The sequence below is a fragment of the Meriones unguiculatus genome, chromosome X (genome assembly GCF_030254825.1).
Source record: "Meriones unguiculatus strain TT.TT164.6M chromosome X, Bangor_MerUng_6.1, whole genome shotgun sequence".
Lineage (NCBI taxonomy): Eukaryota > Metazoa > Chordata > Mammalia > Rodentia > Muridae > Meriones > Meriones unguiculatus.
Window position 1 is genome coordinate 50,594,475 of NC_083369.1, and position 20,064 is coordinate 50,614,538.

The following is a 20,064-nucleotide window of genomic DNA, read 5'->3' on the forward strand; positions in this document are numbered from 1 at the left end:
ATAGTGCTTTTCATAATTGTTGCATTTATTTTTACACGCCTTTATAAATAGCTTAGGACCCTCTGTTATTAATTTGTGGCCACAGAAATTATTGAGAGCTGTGCAGTAGGCAACAACCTAATTGTTCTACAATTATTTGCTCAGGTTATGTTTTGCATAAGATTTTAATTTTTCCACTAATGTTAAAATGCACCAAGCATGGTATTATTAAAGCATAGTTCTTACATAATGCAGTTTTCATAGCCAGGTCCTCATCCAAAGTTTTGTTTGTTTGTTTGCTTTTTGTCCTTGAAACCTTAGTCTAAACCATTTGTACTATTTACAGTAATAGAGCACCTTATAGAAATTTATTGCTCAACTGAAGCCATTAAATGCTGGTACATTTCCTCATAAACTGTCTCTCTCTGTCTCTGTTTTTCTCTCTCTCAAACACACAGACATACACTCACACACAGTGTGAGGAACTAGATTTGATTATAGAGGACTCAAAATTGAACTGTGTTTACTTGCTTTATACAAATTTAATTCTGTTATTTTGGGAAACATCTTTCATGTTAAACTCGGGTGATTATTATTCTCATATGTAGTTGGTATAATCATACTATTAGCCAGGAGCCTAGCCAAATTTTATTTGACATGAATCAGAGTTATTATACTTTGGAATCCACACTTTCACTCGAATTTTTTTTTGTTTGTTTTTTGAGATCTATTGGTCTAAAACACACAGTAGCAATAGAAGTTAGCCATGGTGTGCTTCCTTAGTATTTGCTTGCCTAGCTCAACTCAGAATTTAGACTAAAGTCTCTTTTGTTGTTGTTTTAAAGAACCCAACTTTTCTTCAATAAAATATTGCTTATTCCTTCATATAGTCAAAGTCCTTACCAGCTTTGGGTCTTTTGTTAATAAATAATTTTTAAAAAGGTTTACAGAAATAAGAAGTTTGATTTTTAGCTACCATTTACTTTTAAATAGTAGGGTTTTTTCTTCTTTTTTTTTTTTTTCTTCTTTTATGACAGTCACAACTATCTATAAAAGGGAAGAGGCATTTTGCAATATCCAATTTTTTTAATTTTCTGTTTACAGTCAGTTTTAGTTAATGTGTAAAATGCATTTTGATTCTAGAAATCTGTATATGTGAACTATTGCGATATGCAAATATAATTTAAATCCTTGAACTTTGGGATGCATCTTTTTCTTAAATAACTGAAAACTGAGTAAAGCATTGAGGATCAGTTAACATTGGCCAAGAATTTTCTTTTTCTTTTCTTTTTTTTTTTCTTTTTTTTTTTTTTTAATTCTGAGATTTAAAGAAAATGCAAAGAGGATGTCTGCGGATTAGTATTGATAGTTTTACACATTGTTCAATTTGTGGTTCATTTATGGAGATCTCACAAGCTGAATGTATTATATGCTTTAGAACAGTTGATTCAAGCTTTGCTAATAACAATCCATGGAATTTTAAAAGATATACACATCCTGAGACCTTTCCTATGACGACTCTGACATTCTTATTCATTAGGTACATATATAGTTAGAATTCATAATGTAACAAAGTAACAGAAGAGAATAGAAGAATGAAGACATGGTGTCAGGTATTCTTCCAAAATACTGGATGATATCTCAAGGAAGGATAATAGGTTGAGAAGAAAAAGGGTCAGGAGTCTGTGCTAGGAATAGATTCTTTATGCTTATTTGAATTTCATTTTTTCTCATGTGTTTGCACATTTCCAAAGGAGTCTCAAATACCACATTTCTGCTTTCAAATAAAAAGTCACCAGCAGGCAAAAACCTAACTTAAAGAACAAAGAAAGAAATGAAAAGTTCAGGTACTCTATTTTACCCTTACAAAAATATTTCCTAATGCTTCGATCACCTTCAACGGATTACAGTGATGTAGTTTCTGAACTAAAGAAAATTACTGCTGAAAGATAAAATTGAAACCGGTTGGAATCCAAGTGATGAAAACAGAGACAATATAGTTCTGCGTATTTCCCACTGAGCTCAGCCAGCAACAAACCAAATTGAAACACTCAGTAATACTTTTATGTGCATAAAGCAAGAGAAGACTATTACACAAAATTCAAAGTCTAGATTTATGTGATTTGGGGGATAGAATTCAGTTTCTCAGTTTACCTTAAACCAGTGAATCACAAGTAAATCATTACCAAACATATTTAACCCTAATAATAATGGAAAAATGTGAATTGATTACTATAATTCCATTAAGGTTTATTTGCTTTTGTGATTATTTTACATAAAGACATAAAATTATATAAGAATATAAGAGGAGTAAAACAAAAGACCATTACCTTAGTATCAGATGGTTGATCCATGTTAATCATGAAGAGCATAATTGTGGTTTATTATGTGAATGCTTTTTAAATACCAGATTTACTAATCAGCAGTTATTATACGGTATTTCCAGGCATTGTTTTTCAAAAAAGTTGTAAAACATTTACTCATTTTCAGAAGTATAAATAAAAATAAATTGACCTGTTTTGGAAAGGAAAGGGATAGGCCCTAGTAATATATTAGATACCTCTTATGTAAGATGTAAACAAATTATATGCTTCAGAAAAAAATCAGTCTGGCCATGTGGTCTTGCAAACAATATATTTTATAGGAAATCTTCCATGCTTTCATGGAAATCATTTTCTTATTTTATTTGGCAACTTCACACTAAAGTGTCTAAGTCTGAGCATTTGGAACAAAAATACATTAATCAGCAAAGATTAAAATATTTTCTCATTCTTGCTACAAACATTATGTTTTGTATTTCATGTATTAAAAAACCTTTGGATGTGTATTCCATTTATCTCTTAAGCTACCTAGGAAATGGGTGTTAATGCCATTTGATAGTAACAAACTAAACATCTTTTACCCCTAAAGTTACTAATGCCTTCTTCTTACTATATAGATTTCTACAGTACTGATGTCCTCTACATACTCCGGAGTTTTCAAAGGCTCTCCTTATTGATGCTGAGAGCAGAGAATGGTGATAGCGATGGTCACCTAGCCTATGCTATTCTTAAATCATAAGTTCATGTGCCTTTTATGAGCATTTTATATCACTCTCAACCAACCCCCACCTCTTATTTTTCATCTAGAGGTTTCTGTGAGCCTTTAAACCTGTAACATTATCACTGTAAAAGTAACTTTTATTTGTCTGTTGTAAATTTTTGTCTCAAAAGATCATTGTCTCTGTATGCGAACCAAGGCCTAGTCCTGGAAGCTTCTACCCTCTATAAAATCTAACCTAGGCATAAAATTTTTACAGCTTCTGAGACTTACTGCTGATTGAGTTCACCCTTTCTAGTTCTCTGTAAGCTCTGGGCTGCCTGGTTCAAATCAGCTGTTCTGGCTCAAACTCCTCTGCCAGCTGACTTATTCAATCTGGCTTTTTGCTTTGCCTCTGAATTGCTCTGCTTGGCCTCAGACTAACTCAAGCAATCTATTCTAATGTCCTGGCTCCTTCTCATTCTTTGACTCATTCAGACTTCACCTGAGTTCTCTCTGCAACCCATATCTCTATCACTGTCCTCATAAAACTGCCTCCTCCCTCTCTCTGCCTTGCCCCTTAGGTAACTTCCCTTTCTACTCTCTTCTCCTGAGAGTTGGGCATATCCTATTCTGTCAAATCTTTCTCTGATTCATCATTTTTTCTGCCACATCTTTCTCTGATTCATCATTTTTTCTGCCAAATCTTTCTCTGATTCATCATTTTTTCTGGGTTTTGAAATTACCAGCTGAAAAAAGTTTTATTTCTAAAACTGTAAGACATTGTTATTTGTCCGTCCTAAAATATATAATATCCGCCAAGATAGTGAGGCCGATTTGAAAATACACAACATTAGTTATGCACATCATTAAACTTACTGTTCTGGTGACATTTAACAGTGTTCAGTAATTGGCTTAATGAACAGGTGTACAAGTATATTAGGTATGCAGACATTAATTTGTAGTAACATGTGCTTCCTGATTTTGGGGAGGGGGTTCTTGTATAAACTACAACTAGTAAGATTTGTTCCTTAATTAGGAAATGATTACAAAGTATGTATGTGTGTGTGATTCCCACCATTAGGACCATTAGTCTCGTTTAATGTGCACTGAACTTCAGGAATACTTCTGATAATGCAATTCCTATTGCTTTAGGTATGATACAGGTGTCTGGCTAAAATCCACTTTTCTGTAGGATGCCTTAATGTACAGCTGTAGTCAGGAGGGAAAGGATCACTTCCCAGCTGTCATATGTAGCATGGAAAAGCAGAAAGAATTTCAATCTCTTTTTTCACCTTGCATCAGCTGTCCCTGTCAAGGCTTCCTTACCAAATTGGCTGTTCTGTAGAAAGACAATTAAACACAACTGAATAGATTCTTGCTTGCCAAACTGAGTGAAATTTACCTAAATTATAAAGATATCCTCTTTACTATTGTTTGTGATCCCTCGATTTGTTCTTCATGATTTCCAAAATTATGAGTTTGTAAACTGCTGAAAGAGAGAGGAACTTTTATATGCTTTAGTCTAGATTTTTATTTCTAAGTTGAAAGACTAGGAAATTACTGAGAAAAATATACAAAACCGCAGAGCTACCACCTAGAATGAACAGATACCATTTTGAGATCTCGGCCAGGATTTAATTAAATTTTTATTTTTATATTAATAACAATTTATTCATTTTTTATCCCAGCTGTAATCCTCTCCCTCATCCCCTCCCATTCTTACCCTCCCTCCCTCATATCTTCCCATGCCCCTTTCCAAGTCCACTGATAGAGGAGGTCCTCTTCCCCTTCCCTCTGACCCTATCTTATCAGGTCTCACCAGGACTGGCTGCAATGTCCTCCTCTGTGGTCTGCCAAGGTTGTTTCTCCCTCAGGGGTGTTGGTAAAAGAGCCAGCCACTGAGTTCATGTTAGAGACAGTCCCTGTTCTCCTTACTAAGGTACCCACAACAAAAACATTTTTTAAATGACAGTGAAGAGTAAATTTTTTTTAATCTTATAATTGGAATCTGGGCAAAAAAGACAAAAATAAAATTATTCTTTGGAAAGAAAAATGACATCTGTGGAGAAGTGGAAGTGATTAGGTGACAATAATATGATCAAAGTATAATGAATGTATGAATATACCACAACAAAGCTCATTGTTTTTATATATTAAAATTTAAAGGACCCTGACCAAAACAAACAAGCAAGCAAACAAAATATCAAAACTCGACTGTGGGAGAGAAATATAAGTAAATAGAGACCCAGGAATGATAGTTTTGGTAGATTTGCCATCTCTTTCAGATAAGCAAATATTAGCATACCTTATACAGTTAGACATCTTGCTCATTATAAACACTTTTTACCAATTATATTTTTTATTTATAACTTATTTATTTATTTTTTGATTATTACAATTTATTCACATTGTATCCTGGCTGTGGCTCCCTCCCTGTATCCTCCCAATCCCACCCTCCCTCCCCCTTCTCCCCCTATAACCCTCCCTTAGTCTACTGATAGGGGAGGTCCCTCTCCCCTTCCATCTGACCCTCACTTATCAGATCTTACCAGGACTGGCTGCATTGTTCTCATCTGTGGCCTGGCATGGCTGTGGGTCAAAGAGCCAGCCACTGAGTTAATGTTAGAGACAGTCCCCATTCTCCTTACTAGGTCAGCCACTAGGAGACTGAGCTGCCATATGCTACATCTGAGCAGGGGTTCTAGGTTATTTTCATGAGTGTTCCTTGGTTGGAGTATCAGTCTCAGGAAAGTTCCATATGCTCAGATATTTTGGTTCTGTTATTCTCCTTGTGGAGCTGCTGTCCTCTCCAGGTCTTACTATCTCACCCTTCTTTCATATGATTCCCTGAACTGTGCTCTAAGTTTTAAGTCTCAGCATCTACTTTGATTCCCTGCTGGGTAGAGTCTTTCAGAGGCCCTCTGTGGTAGGCTCCTGTCCTGTTTCCTGTTTCCTCATTCTTCCAATGTTCATCCTATTTGTCTTTCTGACTGAGGATTGATCATCTTACCCAGGGTCCTCCTGCTTGGTTAGCTTCTTTAGTCGTATAGATTTTAGTATGTTTGTTGTATGTTATAGGTTTAGTATCCACTTACAAGTGAGTATACACCATGTGTGTCTTTCTAGGTCTGGGATACCTCATTCAGGATTATCCTTTCTAGATCCCAACATTTGACTACAAATTTCATGATTTCCTAGTTTTCAATTGCTAAGTAGTATTCCATTGTGTAAATGTACCACAATTTCTGTATCTATTCCTTCTTTGAGACTTGTTCAAAAAATAAAAAAAGAAATAAAAGCTTCACATCTCTGAAGAAAGAAATTGAAGAAAATATCAGAAGATGGAAAGATCTCCCTTGCTCATGGATTGGTAGGAATAACATAGTGAAAATGGCCATCCTGAAAAAAGCAATCTACAGATTCAATGCAATTTCCATGAAAACACCAACACAATTTTTTACAGACCTTGAAAGAACAATTCTCAACTTCATATGGAGAAACAAAAAACCTAGAATTGACAAAACGATCCTGTACAACAACAGATCATCTGGAGAAATCTCCGTACCTCATTTCAAGCTGTACTACAGAGCAATAGCAATAAAAACAGCATGGTATTGGCATAGAAACAGAATGGTGGATCAATAGAACCGAACAGAAGAACCAGAAATAAATCCATACACCAGTGGATGCTTGATTTTTGACAAAGAAGACAAAACCCTGCAATGGAAAAAAAGATAGCATCCTTAACAAATGGTGCTGGTCCAACTGGATGTCTACATGCAGAAAAATGGAAATAGATCCATGTTTATCATCCTGCACGATACTAAACTCCACGTGTATTAAAGACTTCAACATAGAACCAGACACACTAAATATGTTAGAAGAAAAAGTGAGGAAGAGCCTAGAACTCATTGGCACAGGAGACAACTTCCTGAACAGAACACCAACAGCACAGGATCTGAGATCAAAAACCAATAAATGGGACCTCATGAAACTGAATAGCTTCTGTAAAGCAAAGGACACTCTCGTCAGAAGAAAATAGCAGCCTACAGACTGGGAAAGGTCTTCACCAACCCTGTATCTGACAGAGGGCTAATATCCAGATTATATAAAGAATTATAGAAGTTAAAAAGCAACAAATCAAGTAATCCAATTAAAAAATGGTGTACAGAGCTAAACAGAATTCTCTGTAGAGGAATATCAAATGGCAGAGAAACTCTTAAGGAAATGCTCAGTGTCCTTAGTCATCAGGGAGATTCAAATCAAAATGACGCTGAGATTTCACTTTACACCCCTCATAATGGCTAAGATCAAAAACTCAAGTGACAACACATGTTGGAGAGGATGTAATGATAGGGAAATCCTCCTTAATTGCTGGTGAGAATGTAAACTTGCACAACCACTTTGGAAATCATTCTGGCGCTTTCTCAGGCAATTAGGAATGGAGCTTCCTCAAGATCCAGTTATACCACTCTTAGGCATATATCCAAAAGATGATCAAGTACATAACAAGGACATTTGGTCTACCGTGTTTGTAGCAGCTTTATTCGTAATAGCCAGAACCTGGAATCAACCATGAATTTTCTTTAATTGAAACATAAAACAACACTTCAGTCTCATCCAAATAATTTTATGTGGATAAGCATGGTATAATGTATTTTTAAGTTTTTATGCAATAGAAATATTTGGACTTGGATTAGTTAATACAAGTGGCATTCCAAGATCACTGTGGAAGGTAGTTTTTAACATATGAATGCTTTAGTACTTTCTGAATATTTGTTGTCTCACCATTATTTGTTACTTTGAAAAGCAAAGAGCTCTGACTAGAGTTTAATAAAAATTAATAGCCAATGTGTAAAGTTACTAATGATCATTATGTATACCTGCAAAAGCCAGGAACCTATTAGTTTAAAATAAGACAATATTCATATAATCTTCATCTGACATTTCATCCTGTATGTTCCTGTTTAATTATTTTTCTGTAGCAGATTTTACATCTTTTGAAGTTAGGGACATTTTCTTGACTACTTCTTGGATTGTATTAAATTTTCTTAATGTTCTTCCAGGGGCAATTTTGATATAATTCAAATTTTTATTGACATCAGAAATAGCTATTGAGCTGTAATTTTTTCTTTTTACAGTTGTCTTAAACTGAGAACATCTTAAAATTAGAATAAATTGAACTGTTGACTATTGCATTGAAAGACACTGTACTCTCAGAAACTTTGAGGAACACTTATATTGGCTTTTAAAGAAATATACTTTTTCTTTCACCAATTCCAATGGTTATGTTTTGGCAGCATTGCAAAGAACTTGACACCTGTCACAAAGTCTTAATTTTCAGGGGAATTATTATCTTGTATCATTAGACTGTGTCTATTCTTTCATTGATGATTCTATCAAACCTTATAACATTTAAAATTTATTCTGTAGTTAGTTAATTTCATGTGTTACTTCTCTGCCAATATAAGAGAATTTGTATGTCTTACACCATTAATGCATAGATTCTAAGGATTCGCAACATTTTTATGCACCCTTTGAAATATTGCAAAGTTTCAAAGAACCTGATACCTTTCCTTGGCAAAAGTATGTTATTATTGAGTGTTCCTTTTTCACAAGTAAAGGAAACAACTCAGATGTCAGGTCTTTAACAAGAATAAATCATTTGAAATAATAAAAATGCAAGATTAGAGTCTCACAACAGTGTGATGCAGCCATGATCATTCAGGCCTTTACAGCCATTGAAGCAGGACATTCTCCCCAAGCATGGTTGGATACCATAAAAAGCTAAAATGTTACGCTCAGGATGCGAGGCTAAGCACTGTACTCAGGGTCAGCCGCTTTGGACCCAGAGAAGAGCATGTCTGGTTGCATGCGGGTTGATGCCCCAGGTCCCACCTCTGAGAAAAAGGTATCGGACGGGTCTGATGCTCTTTGGGTGGGTGACACCTAAATGAACATCGGTACAAAGTCCCAATTTATTTCTAATATCAGAGATCAGACCTCTACTCTTGCCTGATGCGTCTAAAACAAAAAGGGGGAACTTTAAAGAGAGCTGCGGAATGCTATGCCTTAAAGATGGAGCTGGTTTCCGCCTTCCACCTTCCCGATGGTGAGTGCTCTCTGTCACGAACAATTCCACATTTGGCTAAGGCTGAGGATCTGGCTTGCTTCCATGTATGTGGACCTATCTGCATTGCCCACGTGGCACGCCTGGGTTGGCTACCCAGAGGCTATTTAAGCAGTGGGCTGGCTTTCCCCAGGGTCAGATGATTGTTCAAGGTTCCTGAATAAACTGCATTGAAAAAAAAATTATTATCACGTCAGAATAAAGGATTTTTTTTTGTTTTTGTTTTGTGTTTTTTTGTGGGTTTTTTTTTTGTTTGTTTGTTTGTTTTTTCCAGTGATAAGAAAAAAAAAACAGCATGATGATCACAGTTGTATAAGTCAGTTATGGAATTTAATAGCCTGAGTGTGATCACAGGAATGCCACTTGATTGAAAAAGAAAGTCAACTTTGCCTGTCTTGCATGTTTTAGTGGTCCCATTGCCTACAACCTTGCATTTATCCTGGAAGATGTAAACCAACAGTACTTTGTGTGTGTGTGTGTGTGTGTGTGTGTGTGTGTGTGTATGCAGACAGCCACAGGTTTGATCCTGCACTTGTTTCTATCCACTCAACCAGTTGAACAAATAGTAAACATTGTTCTGAGAAAACTTTTTTAAAATGGTAACTAAGACAAAAATCACATATTCAAAATACCGCTTTCTTTGAGGAAATGTAATTAAGTGTATGCAAATAGGTGGTACTCTAGGATAACTTACAAATGCTTCAAACTTATTCTTCAAAAAAGTCTCAGTGGGGAATTTTTCTGTTACACACTATTTAGCAGCTAAAGTTACTTTAAGTGCTTTGAAACAGTTTCACTGAATTAAATGTCTAAACATTACCATGTCTTCCGTTTTCCTCAATTAGTCCCAATTACTGTGATTTTACTATATATTTAATTTCAATGCTGCTGTAGTTACCTGTAAAGGAGTAATTTATGTGACACATTAGGAAAGAAGCAGCAATTGATTTTTATTTCTATTTGGCTTATCTTTAAGTGCAGATATTTAATTTGTGGGGAATCCTCTAAACAGTTCTATACTTTTGCGTTTGTCCTCTATTCTGACCTAATGAAATAAATACATTTAATGATTTCAGAATCACCTTTATTTATGTAGTTAACATGCCTACTAATGTTATTTCATGTACTTGGAGTAGAACCATTATTGTTTATGAATAAACATTTTTTTTTCTTTCAGGTCAAAGGAATGTAGATGCTGCCGAAGAAAATAAGAGTGGTCCTCCAAAGAAGAAAGTGAAAGAACTGAGAATTTTAGATCCAAAAACAGCCCAGAATCTGTGTATGTAATATGTTCTGCATATGTGTGGCAGTGATAGCTTATTCAATGTAAACAACCTTACAACTTTGACCATATTTACTGCTAGAAACAACAGCATGTAAAATATAATACAGGTTGTCTTTACCACTTAATCAAATTGAAGAAAATAATAATTGAACATTGTTTTACCTGCTGAAACTTATGATTTTTAGAGCTTTAGAATGTATTGTTAATAAAACTATCATGGTGGACATAATGAAACATAATATAAGCTAGTATTGAAAAATATTTTTAGGTTTTTACATTATTGTTTTTCTTGGTCTTGGATTCATATTTTTTAGAAGTATTTCCTAGTCAGTTTGGGCAATTCCTTTCATTGTTATTCTCTTGTTTACAATAATGTAATATGATCTGTTTAAATTGTTAGCCATTGCACTTTAAAACTGGTTGCTGATCCTTGATGCCTTTAACTAGGCACTCAGACATTAAATGTGTGGTAATAATATAACTTCATAGTTAAAATCACGTCCATTTAAACAAGCTTCTACATTTTACTTTGATATACTCTATTTTGCATTGGATTTAAAATATTTTTATCACTACAGAAGGGTGCTTAGGTACTGATGATACTAAGACACCCTGAGTGAGAAATTTCAACACATCCTTCATTTCTAATTGCAGAATAAATATATGAGGGGAGTTATTTGAGAATGAGATTAAAGTAAACAACTTATTCTGGTATCAGGCAAAGTGTAACTCAAAAAAACTCTTCTACTAATAACTATCAAGAATATGTACACTCTTACAATGATATTATTTTTCTTCACAAAGTTGATATTCAGTATTTTTTATTATACAGTGTGATTTTAGTATCTGGTTAGCATATGTCCATGAGATTTATTTCAATTTTAAAATTCAGTCCACATGCCTTGTTTATCATTTGCCTAGATAGTTTTGCTACCAGTGTAGTCATGTAGAGCATTTCATAAAATTTACTATGTGTGTTCAAGTTCTACCTTTTAAAGCATATCTACATTCTTTTAAAAACTGGATTTAATGGAGAATGGAATGTATTGTTTAAAAATGCTCTTTGTGTAATTGTAAGCTATTCTAAGTAAAGTGAGTTGAATTCTTCCAACATGACATAAAAGATACCTAATGACATAAAGGCTGACAGGAAAATGATTCAGTTTATGAAGAATCTAGTAGTTTACCACCTGAGTTATCAGCAGGAAAGCATAGTCTGTTGAGGAGTTAATCACATCAGCTCTTTTCTTGCAAAGTTCAGTGGCTTCCTGCCATATTCATGGGGGATCCATTCCAAAACATCCAGTGGATGATTGAAACCACAGGTAGTACTTAACCCTGTCTACATAGCCTGTTTTTCTCTTTTTTCGTTGGCCTACTCTAGTATTTTATAAATTAGTAAGAACAAGACCTTAACAGTAATAACAAAGTAAATGTGATTATAACAATATTCCTTGAAAGAAAGATTACATGAATATCCTCTATTTTTCTCTCCGAATATATCATTATACCTGTGTCAATATTTTGTGATGATATGAAATTATTTTAAATAATTTTAATGTTAAATTATTTAAATGCTAATAAATATTTATTTTCTAAATTATAATTTTTAAAAGCAACTGGCAGCTTCTCTATAGTATATTAAAGTGCAGTACATAAATACAAATATTCATTTGGGTAACTGTTGAAAATCATGTAGGCTGCTTTAAAGTAAATAATGATAAACTCTTACAGCCAGTCTGATAACTCCAAAAGCTAGTGTGTTAGTAAACTTTTTTTCATTGTGAAAGAATGCTAGAGTAGCTCAACACAAAAAAAGAAAAGACTTATTTTAGCTCATTGTTTTACAGGGTAGTCCATGGTTGGTCCCCTTTGCCTGTGAACAGAATACTTCATCAAATAGAAACAACTTATAGTTCTGTAAATTAGTGTATTAGTAACAAACATGTCATATTTGAGTCTATGAAATGTTAATTATATATATATATATATATATATATATTAGGTTTCTTAAAATTTGATTCTACTTTTTCTTTAATAAAATCCATTTTTATTTTAGCTATCTTCCTGGGATCTTACCGCATGCCATATGAGGAAATAAGGAACATTATTTTGGAGGTTAATGAAGAGTTACTCAGTGAGTCCCTAATTCAGGTATATTGGATATCTTTAGTTTTAAAATCATTTTCATAGAAATTTTATGTGTGTCTCTTTTCAACATTGTTACAGAAAAAAAAATAGTTACTTTGAATAATGGAATCTCTAGTTTTTATCTCTGTTTAATACTGGGAAGACTCAGCCTTTAAAATCCAGGTTCCAGTTCTTTTTCAGGCATGCCTGAGCTACTGTGTTTTTAAATATAAACATATATATTTATAGATATGTCAGTCACTCTAAGTCTTAAAATTTCATGTATTTTATCATCATAATGGCCCCATTAAATAGCTCTTATATTACCATATTATAGATGATAAATCTGAGTGATCTAAAGAGTAAATTTCTATGGATCTTTCTCAGGATCTGTAGGTAAATATACTGGACTAATCTTTTCATTGGTACTTAACCTGTGCTGAATATTATGTCAAGTACTGCGTATTTACTATCCCATTGAATCTTACACATCTCATAAGTGTTAGTGATAGTGTATTCCCTTTACAAAACACAAGCTGAATTTTAAGTCATTTAATATTAAATATCTTGAAGTAGCAATTCTAAGGCACAAAATGGCTCAAAAGGCTGCAAAAGTAGCTCAGTTGACAAGGTACTTGCCTACTCTGCATACTGTTCCGAGCTCCATTCCCAGCACTGTGTGAACCAAGTGTGGTTCTTCATTCCTGTAATCTCATTTTAGTGGTAGGCAGGAGCAGCAGAAGTTCAAGGCTGTAGTTGACTACATAGCCAATAAAGGCCAGCATAGGAAACATATGCGAGGTACTGTCTTAAAATGGAAGCAGATAGCAAGGAAATTACTTTATATAACTTTAACAATTTATTTTCCCATACTCCGTGTAAATATTAGAGAATCTGTGTTGGTTGGTGATGTGAACAAATCCTATTTCTTTGGATGCTTTATGTCTACTCCAGTTTGCCTCATGTATAGTTTAGATCTGGACATGTTTATTACAATAGGATTAAAGCTTGATGTGTCTAGGCTGACTTTTTGCTATCATGCCACTTCTTCATATATCATTGCAACACATTCACAAAAATCCTCTTGTAGGAAAAACAAACATATAAATATATAAGCAATAAGCATATCCGCTGTTCCTTCACTTGAAATGAGGAGTTGGTCACATACATGCACAAATAATGACAATAATTTAACAAATATATTTTAAAAATTGGAAGGTCCGAATAGGTAAGACAGAGAGGGGAAGTTTTAGTTGACATGCAGATGTTTAAAAAAGAAGAACCTAAAGATATAGGAGCATATATAGAAGTCTAAAGCATATGAAAAAAAAATGAGGCAAGTGAAAATCACCCTCACCCTGCAGATAAGAAACTTATGGAAGCACCAATTTGCCAAACAGGATTTAAATTTGGTTTTCTGTCCCCCACTTTCCCAAAATGTAAAGCAAGAAGTAATGTTAACAATTTTAAATACAGCTATTTTGACTGTGGTTTACACCAGATCAAAGTAGGAAATTTAATTAACTACAACATAAGTTGCAGCTCTATCAAAATTACAAGCTGTTCATTTCTCCAACTTGACCAGACTTACCCAATGTTTTAAAAGGCAAAGATACATTATACATACTATAAAATAACAGGAAGCAAAGACATTCCATATGTTTATATCAATAATTTGAAACCTAGCTACATAAAGGGATTCAAAAAATTTCATTAGAGCCAGTCTTGGTGGTGTATACCTTTAATCCCATTACTCTGGGAACCAGAGGCAGGCAGATCACTGTGAGTTTGAAGCCAGCCTTGTGTACAAAACAAGTGCAGGACAGCCAATGCTACACAAAGAAACCTTGTCTTGAAAAAACAAACAAACAAAAAAACAAAAAAACAAAATAGAACAAAACAAAAATAATTTTTCATTACTGAAGGGTCAAAAGTTTACCTGAGTTGCTTTGCCACATTATCAAATAGAGTGACACAATCAAATAAAGGAAGGGTAACTAAATCAAAGTTAGTTTTGTGTCTTGTTCATTTCAGTTATTGTGCAAATAATGCTAGGACAATTCAGGTCAAATCAGGTCTCTCTGGAGGCCAGAGGCATCAGATTCCCTCAGGAGTTAGGGTTACAGAAAATTATAAACTACTCTTAGTATGTACTGGGAGCGGAACTCAGATCCTATCAGAGTGTACTTCCTTAGCCTCTGACCCACCTCTCCAGACTTAGTCTTCTATGTTTTTTTTCTTTTTAATCAAATTTTTATTTTTTATATTAATTACAGTTTATGCACCTTGCATCCCAGCCACAGCCCCACCCTCATTCCCTCCCAAGCCTACCCTCCTTCCCTCATCCCCCAACAGCCTCCAAGTAGAGGAGGTCCTCCTCCCCCTCCATCTGACCCTAGCCTATCAGGTCTCATCGGGACTGGTTGCAATGTTATTGCCCCAAACCCCACCCCCAACCCACAGCAAAGCAAGGATGCTCCTCTCAACTGGAGGGGAGAGGAAGTCAAGGAGCCAGGCACTGAGTCCATGTCAGAGACAGTCCCCATTTCCTTCACCAGGGAACCCACCCAGATACTGAGCTGCCATGGTTTGCATCTGAGCAGGGGTTCTAGGTTATTATCCCTGCATGGTCCTTTGTTGGAGATTCAGTCTCAGAAAAGACCCCTGTACCCCATGGTACATATTTGGTCCCCATGGTTCCCTAGGTCCTTCATATATTTCCCTGCACTCTGCCCAAGGCCTGGTTAGGAGTCTCAGCATCTGCTTTGATACACTGCTAGGTAGAATCTTTCAGAAGCCCTCTACAGTAAGCTCCTGTCCTGTTTCTTGTTTTCTCCTACTTCCAATGTCTATCTTATTTGTCTCTCTAAGTTAGGACTGATCAACTTACTCTGGTCCTCCTTCTTGTTTAGCTTCTTTAGATTTCAGTATGTTTATCCTATACTATAGGTCTAGTATCCACTTCTAAATGAGTGTAAACCATGTGTGTCTTTCTGCTTCTGGGATGCCTCACTCAGGATGATCTTTTCTAGATCCCACCAATTGCCTGCAAATTTCATGATTTCCTTGTTCTTAATTGCTGAGTACTATTCCACTGTGTAATTGTACCACAATTTCTGTATCCATTCTTCCATTGATGGATATCTGGGTTGTTTCCAGGTTCTGGCTATTATGAATAAAGCTGCTATGAACATGATTGTACAGATGTACATGTTGTGTACTTGAGCATCTTTTAGATATATGCCTAGACGTGGTATAGCTGGGTCTTGAGGATGCAGTTTTCTTAATTGTCTCAGAAAGTACCAGATTGATTTCCAAAGTGGTTGTATAAGTTTACATTCCCACCAGCAATGGAGGAGGGTTCTGCTTTCTCTACAACCGCTCCAGCAAGTATTGTTACTTGAGTTTTTGATCTTAGCCATTCTGATGGATGTAAGGTGAAATCTCAGGATTGTTTTGATTTGCACTCTCTAATGGTTAAGGACATTGAACATTTCTTTAGGTGTTTCTCTGCCATTCAATATTTCTCTACAAAGAATTCTTTGTTTACCTCCCTACCCAATTTTTTAATTAGATTCCTTGATTTATTGCTTTTTAACTTCTTTAGTTCTTTATGTATTCTGGATGTCCACCCTCTGTTAGATATAGGGTTGGTGAGCTGATAAACACCTTCAGCAATGTGGCTGGATACAAAATCAACTAAAAAAAATAGGAAAATCAGAAGCCATTATTTTATTGAGTATTTTTGCTTCAATGTTCATCAGAGAGATAGGTCTGAAGTTCTCTTTTTATATTGGATCTTTGTTTGGTTTAGGTATCAAGGTGACTGTGGCTTCATAGAAAGAGTTTGGTAATGTTCCTTTTGTTTCTATTTTGTGGAACAGTTTGTAGATCATTGTAACGAGTTAGCACTTCTCTGAAGGTCTGGTAGAATTCTGCACTGAAACCATCTGGCCCTGGGCTTTTATTGTAAGGGGAACCTTTGATGACTGCTTCTATTTCCTTGGGAGATATAGGGCTATTCAATCTTTCTACCTGATCTTGATTTAAATTTGGGAAGTGGAATCAATGAAGAAATTCTCCATTTCATTTAGATTTTCAAATTTTGTGGTGTATAGGCCTTTGTAGGAAGACCTAATGACTGTTTGAATTTCCTTGGTGTCTCTTGTTATGTCCCTCTTTGCATTTCTGACTTTGCTGATTTGGATAGTTAGTTTGGCTAAGGGTTTGTATATCTTGTTGATTTTCTCAAAGAGCCAGATCTTGGTTTCATTTATCCTTTGAATTGTTTTATGTGTATCTAATTTAATGATTTCTGCCACGAGCTTGAGTATTTCCAGCCATCTATTCCTCTTGGGTATGTCTGCTTCTTTTTTCTCTGGCACTTTCGGGTGTGCTATCAAGTTGCTTGTATGAGAAGTTTCAAATTTCTTCTTGAGGGCACTTAGTGCTGTGAACTTTCCTCTTAGCATTGTGTCCCATAAGTTTGGGTATGTTGTGCCTTCATTTTCATTAAATTCTAGAAAGTCTTTAGTTTCTTTCTTTATTTCTTCTCTAACCCAGCTGTCATTGAGTAGTGAGGTGTTCAGTTTCTATGTATGTGAACTGTATATTTTTTGTTATTTTTGTTGTTGTTGAGGTCCAGCTTTAGACTATGGTAGTTAGATAGGATACAAGGGATCATTTAAATCTTCTTGTATCTGTTGAGGCTTGCTTTGTGACCAACTATATGCTCTATTTTGGAGAAGTTTCCATGAGTTGCTGAAAAGAAGGTATAGTCTTTTTCAATCTGGTGAAAAGTTTTGAAGACATCTATTAGGTCCATTTGATTTAGGGCCTCTGTTAGTACCCTACTTTCCTTGTTTAGCTTCTGTCTAGATGATCTGTCCCTTTGTGAGAGTGGAGTGTTGAAGTCTCCCACTATTAAGGTGTTGGGATTGATGTGTGAGTTCAGCTTTAATAATGTTTCATTTACAAATGTAGGTGGTCTTGTATTTGGGACACAGATGTCCAAAATTGTGATGTCCGCCTGGTGGAGTTTTCCTTTGATGAGAATCAAGTGCCCCTCCTCATCACTTTTGATTAATTTTGTTTGATGTCTATTTTATTAGATATTAGGATAGCTATCCCAGCTTGTTTTCTGGGTCCTTTGCTTGAAAAACTTTTTTCCAGCCCTTCACTCTGAGATAGTGCTTATCTGTGTTGGAATATCCATTGATTTTGGGTGTTGCTGATGAAGCCATGATGTTCTGATTTTTATTGGATATGTTCTTTCGCTGACCTCTGGCCATTTGTTTATCTGTAACCTTCACTGTTTGTTCCTGTATTCTGCAGTTCAGACTGCAACCGTCTTTCCCTGGTATCTGGAGTATTTTTCAGGAACATGAGAGAAGTCCAGTGGTTTCAGCATGTGCATGAGAAAAGTCCAAGGGTGCAGAAGGATAAATGTGAGCAAGCTTGTGTGTCTCGGTGGAATGTGCCTTGAGGGACAGAGTGCTAAAGGATATAGAAGCCTTGAGTGTGAGGGCATTGAAGGGGTTGCAAGCATGGAAATTGTTAGCAGGTGCTGGTGATGATCGAGGGTGCAATTTGCTTGGTGCAAATTCCCTGAATACCTCAGTGGCCTACAGGCTACTGATATTTGGCTCTGACTAAGCTCCAGGAGTTATTTGCCTGAACTCCACTGGTAGAGCTACAGAGCAGGGGCTTCAATGTCCCAACAATCCCTCTGTTTCCCACTGTGGGTGTGTGGTTGGGAGGGATCTTATATCTGACTGCTAGCTCAAAAGGACCCTGAATCTGGGGCTTTGCAGGCACTTGAGGGTGCACTCACACTTTAGCAGGTCAAATCGGAAAGCATAGGGGTTACTCCTGTTCTCTACTCTCAGGTTTGTTCCTGCTGAGTCAAATGCAGAGGAACGAACTCCTTCAACTCAGTGTTGCTTCAGTTGCCAAACTAGGGAGTCCAGCTGCAGCTGTGGAATTGGGAGGCCATTCCTGGTGCCTGCTGGGAAGTACTGTGAGGCCACAACAGAGGTCCATAGACCTAGGTGTCCTGGCCTCTGGTGTATCTGTGTGGTTTGGCGGGTCTGGCATCTTTTGTGGCTATACAGATGGCTGTTTGCCACTGAGGGATTGGGTGGCCCATACAGCCACTGGCTCTGAGGCTCTTTGGAGTCTGAACAGCCACTTGTAGACCCACGACCCAGAAGAATGGTACCTTGCATCTGGGAATTCCGAAGGCTGGTATAGCTGTCAGCCTTGGCTGAGGATGTAGGAGCCTCGCCTCTGCTGTCTTAGTCTCCAGTCAGTGAGTTTTGTGCTAAGAGCCTCTAGAGTCTCTAAGAGTCTCTGTGGGCTGGCTCTGCTGAGGAAGAGGGAGGCCCAAAATAGGGACATTGCAAGCAGTTTGAATGTTTGCTACTCTCTCTCCCCAGAAAATTACGTGGGTGACCTGAATCTAAATGGACTCAGCTCATGTGATGTCACCTCTCATTCAGGAAGCCTCAATGTTGATTTTGTGGCTTCAATTCCCCCTCCACTCACCAATTTCAGGGTTTCAGATCCTTTGCCTCTCAGAAAATGTCTGTGATGGTTGCTGCCATCTTGGATCCTCCCTTTGTATGTTTTCATTACTTCTGTTTGATAAGACTGTTGAAAAGCCAGATTGCTGATTGTGCACTAGAGAAACATTTTGCCTTATTGCCTCTCCTGATTAATCCAAATTGATTCTCTCATTTTTACTTAAATAAAAATGAATTCACATCATCTGAGTTTTTAAGGTTAATATTAGTTTTACCTGGATGAGTCATATATCTGAAGATATTCTGGCAAGGAAGAATTCTCCTTTGGTGAAATGATTATACTCTTGCTTCTCCTCCAAAAGATTGCTTTTGTCATGCCAAAAAGACATCAATAGGACTTCTTTTTTACTACCAAACTAGTTATGTTTTCTTTAATGATGCAAAAGTACATCCATTTACCTTTCACAAGACATGTTTACCCTTTATGTCTAATTACCATGTAGCACATCTATAAGGCTCAGCATTAAATATGTATCATCAGATTAACTTTGTTGTAAGTTATGCTTGATTACAGTGCTAAACTCCATCCATGCATAATCACATTTTATTGCTCATGTATCCTGGTAGTCTCCCCATGGAAACAAACAAACAAACATCCATGCATAATCACATTTTATTGCTCATGTAGCCTGGTTGTATCCCCATAGAAACAAACAAAAAAAAATTAAGGACATACTATTTCTTAGAAACTTGAATTAACATTGATGTTATGTTTCCTAGAATGGGTCAATAAACTATCCCTCACTAGACAGCTAAAAGACTGTGTTTATTTGAAATGATAAATGGCCTACTTCAAAAAATTACTTTTGGTGGGGCGGAGCCAAGATGGCGACTAGCACACACAGTTTCTGAGCGGTGGGATACCTGATCTTCTGATTTGGAGAATGGAAGGACCACCAACCGAGGAAAACCACAGCGAGGCTTTCTGAACACCA

General features: G+C 36.1%; 1 protein-coding gene across 9 annotated transcripts in view; it reads left to right on the forward strand.

Moving 5' to 3' along the window:
* Diaph2 (diaphanous related formin 2) overlaps window positions 1-20,064 on the forward strand; it is a 980,694-nt gene that overhangs the window by 345,941 nt on the left and 614,689 nt on the right. For all 9 annotated transcript variants that reach the window (XM_060375359.1, XM_060375356.1, XM_060375358.1 and 6 more), the window contains 2 exons: window positions 10,308-10,409; window positions 12,475-12,569. In XM_060375359.1, coding sequence (XP_060231342.1) covers window positions 10,308-10,409; window positions 12,475-12,569 — 197 coding nt within the window. The remainder of the gene's footprint in view (window positions 1-10,307; window positions 10,410-12,474; window positions 12,570-20,064) is intronic.